Consider the following 9805-nt stretch of genomic DNA (forward strand, 5'->3'; position numbering starts at 1 on the left):
CTATAACAGAAAAGAGTACTTAGTATATACTTACTGTGACATCTCATTCTAAATCTAAGTCAAATGTTTGGTTCATTTTTAAACTTCTTGCAGTATGAAAAACTAGTTTGCAGAAACCTGTTGTTTCAGGTTTCAAATCCAGAGTTCAAAAGTCTCAAACTTACAAAAAACTTCTGGCAATCTTTGTATAGACAACAAAAAAACCTGAAATATCTACTTTAAAAAAGCTTCAGGGAATTGCATTATTTTCCAAATTGCCATTGTGATCTTCTAATTTGGACATCCTTAAATGCTGAAAATAATTTCATGCTCTTGTATGACACTGATTCGTGAAAACAAGTTGCAGCTACAAAGCTTTTTTGCTTCCTTTTTTATATCACCTATTAATTTTAAAAACAAACAAATGAATTTTCAAAGTAACATTTCCGTTGCAAATAAAAAAGTTAACACAGGGGAAAAAAACCCTAACCCTGCAAATATGATGAGTCTTGCTCAGCTGCACAAGGAGGGAGGGAGCCTCGGCGAGCTCTCCACAGCACTGGGAATGAGAATCAGCAGCTCGGAGTGCTCTGGAGCAGTGAGGAGCTGCCTTTAGACAAGTTCTGCTCAGTGCTATCAGCACTGACAGGCTCTCGCTGCTCACCAGCAGCACATGCACATCCTCAGCAGATCAGGTAATGCCTTCCTGAGTATCAGCACCTCATTCCAGAAACGGCCACAGGAAAAGGCACCGACAGCACAGCACTTGTACCAACTAAACAGCCCCAGTTTTCCCTCGGAGGCATTAAAGCAAAATGATCCCAAAGAGCCAGGCGGGGCAGACCCGACGGATGGCGGGGGTTCCTCATTAACCTCATTAACCCGGGCCCGGCTCGCACCCCCCCGCCCTGCGCCGGGCACTCACTGCCCAGCGCGGCCGCTGCTCTCCCGCCTGGCACAGCACGGACCGGAGGAAACACCGAGGAAGAGGTGCAGGGTCCAGAGCAGCGAGACAAGAACGTACCTGGGGCACCACTGCCCAAGGGTGCCTCAGTGAACAGTGACTTTCCCTCTCCTATCACATGATGTGGTGCAGCTGCTCTGGAACACATGACTCAATGTAACAAGGAATTGCAAAAAGCTGAAAAAACCGAAAAGCTGGGAGCTAACTTGCGAGAGAAACAGACTCTTCTAAAAGATTAAATCTTTCCATGATACAGTCTTAAAAACCTCCCATAATTAAATTTCTGCAGTCACTTGCCTTTCTAAAGGCACATATATATATAAAAGCCAACAGAAATCAAAAAATGGTAAAGTCAAGATGGTAAAGTCAATCAGCATTATTAAATAGAAGCTGAATATATCTAATGGCAAACAACTTGAACAGGATACATAATTCAACCTCAGTAAAAAACAGGAACTCGTTCAGAATTAATCAAAAAGATGATTACAGATATGGGAAACTTCATTTTTAGGACCTACTAAGACAATTAAGCCAAAGGGAGGCAAAACAAAGTGGAAATATAACACGTCTAAAAATCACAACCTGCACGAAATGGAGGAATATAGCTTGATGTTTGCTGTGTCCTACAAGAACTAGGATTTATCCAAAGGAACTGGATGGTGGTAATTTCAGAAACAATTAAAAGGAGTTCTAACAGCATATAATTAAACTATGGAACTTGTTACCACGTGAGGCTATGAGTGATAAACATTTACACGGTTACAGAAAGCAACTCAAGTAAGACAAATCCAGCAAGAGGAACTGAACACGGTGGCACTGTCTCTGTGATATCCTGAGACTCCTCACTCGGGTGTCCCCATGAGGCTCCTGCAAGAGGAAAGCCCCCATGGCGCACTCTGCAGAGGGAGCAGCTGGAGCGCTGCTGGCCCTGCTCCTCTCTCCCTCGGTGCCTCCGCGGCCACCGGCAGCCAGAGGTGACATGTGTCCCCGCCCAGCCCTACCGGCGCCCTGCTGCTCACCCACCGCGGCTGTGACCACACACCGGTGACGGCTCTCAGGGTCCCTTCTGCCATCGGACCGTGAAACGGGGCAGACACAGCAGCCTGTGCATAACTGCTTCCAATAGCGCCTCACCACCACCTCCCCTTGAACTTGCCTTAGCATGAAGAAGCCTTAGAGACAAAAACTACTACTCTAATTCGGTTTAGTCTATTATTTAATAACCATTCCCAGCCTTTTGGTAAAAAACTTACAGGTAACAACTACTATCTTAATCTACTAGCAAATTAGCATACTGAGCAACAATTTAACTAATTCAAGTTGACATAAAGATTCAGGAAGCACCATCCTTCCCTCACAATCAGGGGCTCCACTGGTTACATAATCTGCTGCAGAATGCCCTGGGTGAGCAACAGGGAGGATCTCGTTGCCTGGTGTTGCCCAAACCACAGTGTGGCACTGGTTCCAGTACAGGCACCAGACTGGCCCATTGTCTATCCCTGCACTGCACCTCTGCACACTGCTTTGCCATTCACAGTCCACTTGTGCTGGACGAGTTTTTTCAATGATGAAGCTGATGACTTGGAAATGCTACAGACACAGTTATGGAAAACAGGCTACAGCTGATCCCCAGAACAAAACACACCTTCAGGTTTAACAACATGAACTCCGCACTCCCCTAAGGTAAACAGACCAATTTCCTACCAGCCAGGCAAGGCACTTTAACAGACTGACTGCTAGACTACCTGCTATTTCTGTAATTTTCCTCTTTGACATGCTTATAAAACTAGCAGTGCACACAAACAAAGGGGGAAAAAGTGAAACTGTTACAGAGGCCAACTCTTAACTAATTCTGCAGAAACTTTCACTCACAGAGCTAACACTAGGAAAACAGAGCTGTAGAAAGAAAAAGAAAACATTTTTGTAAGTCCACCTCAAACCTATATCATCTGTTTCGCAATGAAATTATACCAAATTCTATAAAATTACTTGCTTTTCCCTACTGCAGTATCAATGTTGTCCCTTACAACCAAGGTTTTCATTTGTTTTAAATGATACTTGCTCCTTTTCCCAATAAACACCCTCCTGAGGGCATACAGTTCCATGAGAACATAGGCTTTTGCTCCAAATTCTGATGAGATGCGGGGTCTGGGCTCCAGAGAAAACTTTTAAAACAAAATCTACAAGGCTAAAGTTGATTGGAATGAATTTTCTTTTTTTCAGTAAAACCCACTTCATTTTATAACCAGATGTATTATTTCCTAGCCCCTAACTCCCTGTCCTAACCTTCACTACACAGAAATACAAGTCAGACAGCAGGGCATTTAGCTCCTTTGGAATTAGCAAGCGAGCCACTCCCTCAGAGTCACTAAGTTTTAGGAATCAAAAGTTTAATACAATCATTTGCAGGTTTTGAAGATTACTAAAGCCAGTACCCACTTCTGCTAATGTAACTTAATTCCAAAAGAACTCCTTAAAAACTCCACTACTTAAAAAAGCGTAACAAACATTCAGCCACTCAGGTTTATCTCTGTTCCTGAGAGCAAAAGCAATTTCACATAATTGTTAAGGAGAGGACATTAGGAATGCTATACTGAAACTGTATTTACAAGGAAGTGCAAGTCAGCCTTAATATAATTTAATGAGCTGGAATTTGGCCAGTAACTTGGGCTATGACAAATCCACAAGCCAGTCTATCCAACAGTACAATGTGTACTTGTTTATGCACTTTTCTACAGCACGGCTGATGACAGAAACTAAAAAATGTCTTTAGGCTGGTGCTTAACTTCAAACAGGAAGAATTGCATTTAAGTAATTTAAAATAAGTCACTTCTAACACCCTTCCAACTCTCATACAGAGTTATGGACAGATTTTGCCAGAGCTACTCTGTGGCTATACAGAGCAGTGAATCTTATTCTGAAATAAATCAAAATAATACCTTAGAATGATATGGAGGTGGAAATTTTAAGTCTGTGGTACATCAGACTGTGGCTTCTACATAACTTGGGTCAACTTACTACAAATGTCCCCAAACCTATCAAATGCTGACTTCAAAGAGAGTGCAGACAAGGAAAATAATGCAAAGAGGGAATAAATACAAGCCAGTTGAGAAAAACAAACCCAGTCAGCACCATTTTAAGAGTACTCTGGAGTTCCACAAATAGAGCATGAACCACACTGCAAAGAGTGGCAGCACAGAAGTTACTTTTTGTGACTGCTCATGGCCAGGTCCCACAGCAAAGGCAAGATGTGCTACATTTTGAGCAAAGCACTCTCGTACTGCCCTGCATTTGCTGTGGAATGTCTCAGAGAAGAACACGCAGTCACTTCCTTGTGAGTCAAAGGCCTTGGATGAATATCAACTGCAACACAATCAGTGAGATGCCAAGTGGTAAGCAGAAGTTTTGCAAGCGTAAAAATATAACTATTTCAAATATCAAGCAATCTCAGCAATGTATTTTAGGACATTTATGCCTCAAGCAAACTCTGCATTCTTTTGTTTCATGAAGAATGTCAGGCAGTTGTTATTTACTCTTTCAGCTGAACCTCTTCCACAGTATTTCAGCCTCTTAGGTATCTCACTGGACCATATCACATATCAATTAGTACTGCTTAATTAGCAACAGGCCCATGTAAAGCAGTGACAGAAATAATTTTTAAGAGTTGTTTATACCTGCATCAGTGTGTGTGTTAAATTCCTATTTTTAAATATACATACTGAATGCTAAGAAAAAACTGTAGTATGACATTGTTTTAAGCTCAAAATTATCCTTAGGAACTGCAAGCCAAATTTATTACTGTGATGGACAGTTTGCAGTCAAAGTAATCTTGGGAACAGTACATTGTTCCTTCCATATCTGAAAAAAGGCTTTTAGAAATCCTCATTGCTCAAACTGTCATCTACCAGAGATTATTTCTTATTTAAAATATGAACATCATTAATACCTACATTTTTATAAATATGTTATGATGAACAGTAATAAAAGCATCTCTTTATTTCACCCACACCCCAAAAAGATTATTCTGTAGAGGTCTGAAGACACAAATTCCAAACTTACCTAACAGCACCATATTTAATAAATGAATAAAGATGGCATTAGAAGTTTTCCAATACAGAAGTCAATCATACCCACAAAACACTGGAAATTCTGTGACTATTTTCCTTTAAAATTAAGGAAGAGTCTGACACAGGCTTTGCTACTGGGTTCTGCACACAGGTAAAATCTGTCTGATGAAAGTGTAATTACCAGTAAACTTCTGAACCGTGTCAAGAATGCAAAACCACTTAACTTTGGTTTAATATTCAATACTCACAATAAAACCAAGTCATTATTCTATATGTGGTAAAGCATCACACACGCAAAACTGCCTATGTATTTATTTAGTGTTTCAGGTGTGTTAGAATAAGTTTCAACAGACACAAATATCACTACCTTTTTCTGCTCAAAAGCAATATTTCCTTAAACAATGCTAAGACTAAAATATACCAAAGTCAATACCAACAGAGGTATTTGTCAAATTCCTGATTCATGCCTACCTGGTAAAAGTACTGGTTCCAGTTTTTTAATCCTTGGTTCTGATGTTATAGTGTCATCAGCCTGAAGAAAAAAAAAAAAAAGATAATTTACTTAAGGCTCAGAACTTTACAGTCAGACACTGACCTGCTTGTACAGAAGAGAAAGTTGTTTTAACCAAAAAGGTTCATCTTAAGGACCTGGAATCCAACCTTAGCAAGAGTTTTTAACAATTTTGAGGGTATTTAGATTTGTACCAAAAGAATAATAAAATACTTAAAATATTCATGTTTAACAATTTGGGCAACCCAAACTATTGCAAGTCACAGGATGAATAAAAAACAATTTGGCTTGACACTCCATAATGACTCGAGATCTTCAACAAGTTTTACAGTTATAGACACTCAAGTTCAATAAAACTCTCTACTAACTTCTAACATGCACAGCTTTCCAACATAGGAAACATTTCAAAAAATCCTAAGGCCTAGAACACGCATATGCCTACTTGCACTTCAGTTTCAAACCTTAAAAATTAAAATCTTCTATAAAAAGACTGGAACTTTTAGTGAAATAACCCACATTTCCTATAATGATGGCAATATAACCATTGCCCAGCACTAGGATTATCCAGATCTGTGTTATATGGACATCTCACTTCTACTAAGAAATTGGGAAAAAACCAAAAATGAGTCAACATGCCAAACATGTTGCTAGAAGAGGTCCTGTCTTGTCTAAAGTAAATAAATATCACTTTCTGTCAAGTGCACATCCAGAGGACACAAAAAGTCCTGGTGGTTCTCTACATACTCAGTACTATATGCACTATAATTGATAGATATACTCGGCTTTCTTATTTATGCCATCAGACACGTTCTAAGCATGAAGCGCTGGCTACAAGTGAGAGTTTAACTATCTGCAGAGCAGAGCAGCGCCCGCGGCTTTCTCCTCATCCCGCCCAGCGCTGCGAGCAAAGCGAGCCCAAACACCTGAAGCATAACTCACAACTTTCCAAAATAATCTGGCACGGGCCGATTTTAATGAACACGGGACTTTATTTTGATAGAAGTCCGGCATCCCGACCGCCGTGCGGGCTCTGTCCGTGTGCGACGCGGGGACCCGGAGGCCGAGGGGCTGCACCCCGAACCGGCTGCGCAGCTTTTGTTTCCCGGTGCCACGGAGGGCTCGGGGACCCGGCAGCCCTTCCACATGTACTGCTCGCCACCCCCCGGGCCAGCGGGCACAGCCCCCGGGCCAGCGGGCACAGCCCCCGGGCGGCACCTCGGCCAGGGACGGCCCGGCGCAGGCAGGGCAGGGCAGGGCAGGCAGGGCAGGTCGGTAATGGCAGTAAAAGGCGGTTACCTGAGGCAGAAGGTACGACTTGAAGGTGGGTTTGGGCTGCTTGAGGGAGAACATTGTGGCCGCCGACGGCCGGGCCGGGCCGGGCCGGGCCGGGCCGCGGAGGTGGTGCCGACGCCCGCCGGCTCAGGCCCGGCGCCCGCGGCCGCTCGGGCTGAGCTCCCCGTCACACCGCGGGGGCGGCCCCGGCGCACCCTCCTTCCCCAAGGGAGGAGCCAGCGGCCTGGGCAGGCCCGGGCTGGAGCCGCTGCCGCCCCGCATGGAGGCCCCGCGGCTCCCTCCGCCTCCCCGAGCCGGCCCTGCGGCTCCTTGGGCGGGCGGCGGCCCCGGCGGGCCGGGCCGGGCCGTGAGGGGCGGGCGCGGCTGTGGCCGCGTACGGCGGCGCGGAGGGAACAAGCGGCCCGGCGGTGAGGGCCGGCCCGCGGCACCGCGCAGCCCCGGCACGGCCGCACTGCCGGGGCCGGGTCACCGCCCCGCCGGCCCCATGCCGCCCGGTCCGGGCCTGCCCAGGGACAGCCAAAAGCGGGGCCTGCGGCGGGCAGGGCCGCCTACCGAAACGCAGGATTGCCGCAGTTCGGCCTCAGAGCCCCGTGGGAACTGCAAGCCCCGCTCCGGGGCCTGCAGGAGTTACCGCTACCCAGGGCTGGCTCGTAAGGCAGGGGTGAAATGCAGCTCCGGCACGGTGGAGAGAGGGGCTGGTGAGACACTGGCACAGGCTGCCCACGGAGGCCGTGGCTGCTCCATCGCTGGCAGCGTTCACAGCCAGGTTCTGTCAGGCCTACAGCAAGGTGCCCCTGCCCATGGCAGGGCTTTGAACTGGATGATTTATGCTCCATCCCAAGCCCTTGACGTTCTGGGATTCTGTGAATCACCACTTACTGCTATGGAGTTCTTCCCCTGCCACCCTTTACAGAAGGTGTATTCATTACAGCTGTGGGGTGTAAGCAACCCTCTCAGGCACATGATGTGACTGGGGATGGTTCTGTGCAGGGCTAGGAGCTGGACTCCACCATCCTTGTGGGTCCTTCCAACTCAGCATATTCAGTGATTCTGAGAGGGCTGGATGATGCCCCAGGCAGCTGCTGCAGTCACCCTCCCACTCTGCAGCCCTGCTGACTGTGGGAGCTGGATCTTGATCCAATATCGTTGTAATCCCTTTAAGTTTTCCAGACACTCATGTGCTGCTCACCTGAACTTCTCCAGAGCATGGAAAAAACACAGACACCTACCTAAACCACCAAAATCCATCACTGCTCTTTTAAGTAGGAAACTGAGTAACTGCTCATGTTTACTTGGTGGCCTATGGCACCCATAAAGGTCCATACTGCAGGTGATTATTATGACTGTTCTAAACTCCACAGTGAAAACACCTCCTACACGAAGCAACAGTTTGGGTGGAAATGTGGTTTAATGGAGAACCCTAGATCAGGAATACATGGTCTGTCAGCTGTGAGATCTAGGGAAGGGGAAGAGTCTGGGTTCTCCTCCTGATGATCCAGTCACAAGGGAACTGGGTCAAACCAGCAAGTCTCTCCAGATCTTGGAGCCAGGTCTGAAGTGTTCAGTAGGGTAAGAAGGGCTGGCCCCTGGCTGCTGGTGCACCACAGTCATGGTTCCAGCTGTGAGCCAAGCAGAGTTCACAGCAAGGACCATGGTTTAGGGGTGGGAGTTGAAGGCCAGGACCTGACAAACAAACTGCTGGTGTTTCACAGCCTCACCATATTAAAAAGCGTAATTTTGGTCAGCACAGTGTCATGAAAATGGAACAGCTCACGTACAATGTAACATTTGTAAAGGCCTGTTACAGCATAGTGGTGAAGACTCCAAAAAATGGACACATTTTTAGACACAAAATGACACATGTAGTACTCAACATCAGCTGCAAAGCTAAGATCTTCCCTCATTAATAGAAAGTATATCATATTGCATTATAGAACCTGGGATTTTTTGTGAAGTCTTAGGCTGTGTGTTCAATGAAAGAACATACTTTAGGGCACAATCTGGATCCCACAATTTAGAGGAGATGCCCCACTGATTGCAGCAGAAAGGTTTGATTGAACAGTGGGGAGGGAAATAATTCACTGGCACCTGCCTAGACTGAGGAAAGGTCATGTGCAGACATTTAATGCAGTTCAACGGCCCAGCAAGGAGCACCCTGCTCTTGGACTTGTAGATAGAGAAGATAAAAACAATCCTAGTGTACTTTTCAAAACAAGTGCACCTCCTTGCACAAAGGTCCCATCTTATAGCTGCTGGCAGACAATGCCCTTCCCTTTATCCTCTATTTTCACATATACCACTTTTATTTTATGCTGTAAACATCCTTGTCCAAGTGGGATTATTCAGCCTGGCATGATCTCATGCCCCAGTCTATTTTAGAGAGTGCACCGTGCTGCAGATGCTGCTGATGGTGTAGAGCTGAGTGCTGTGAGAGCAAACCACAGCTCCTCTCATCCCCTTTCATAACCTAAATCCTCTGGATGTTTGATAAGTGAGAAATACCGTGGGACTAGCCCTTATCTTTATCCTTCTTTAAAGTTTTTGTTCATATTCAGAACACTGGTGAAAGGGAATATAACTCAAAAAGAGGGAAAGAGAAAGTGAGGGGGTGAGGAAGGCAGAAAGTGCCCAGATTTGAAATTGCCCATAATAAATTTGCCAGTGGTATTAAAAATGATGATTATTTACAGCATATCAGAATTACAAGAGTGCTTTTGCATCAGCACAGAGACTTTTTAGGAGTAGCTGCAAAACCAATCTTACTCATGAGAGGATGATCACAGGATAGCAAAAATTTCCATTAAGGAGTGCACTGACACATTGAAATTGTAGTGCTGCTCTGAAAAGGAGCAAACAAAATCAAAACTAAGCTCTCACAAGATTTATGAGGATTGTTACTGGAACTAGTTACAAGTTTCCACTGGAAGAGTTCTATGCCAGTAGGAGAAGAAGGCTGATTTGGCAGAATTGAGTACTTTGGAGAAGCAAGTT

General features: G+C 45.2%; 1 protein-coding gene across 3 annotated transcripts in view; it reads right to left on the reverse strand.

Moving 5' to 3' along the window:
- The window catches only part of MTMR10 (myotubularin related protein 10), a 35793-nt gene extending 28682 nt beyond the window's left edge, over positions 1 to 7111 (reverse strand). Inside the window, exons 1-2 of one of the 3 annotated variants that reach the window (XM_009089860.3) lie at positions 6818 to 7111; positions 5482 to 5542 (exon numbers count right to left, since the gene is read on the reverse strand). In XM_009089860.3, the coding sequence (XP_009088108.2) occupies positions 5482 to 5542; positions 6818 to 6871 (115 nt within the window). In that variant the 5' untranslated portion in view covers positions 6872 to 7111. Of the gene's footprint in view, positions 1 to 1003; positions 1107 to 1985; positions 2032 to 5481; positions 5543 to 6817 lie in introns of those variants that run through there. The other 2 variants (XM_030228350.2, XM_018913772.3) reach the window with 2 other exon arrangements.
- Positions 7112 to 9805: the final 2694 nt, after the last annotated feature.

The sequence above is a fragment of the Serinus canaria genome, chromosome 10 (genome assembly GCF_022539315.1).
Source record: "Serinus canaria isolate serCan28SL12 chromosome 10, serCan2020, whole genome shotgun sequence".
NCBI classification, from domain to species: Eukaryota; Metazoa; Chordata; class Aves; order Passeriformes; family Fringillidae; genus Serinus; species Serinus canaria.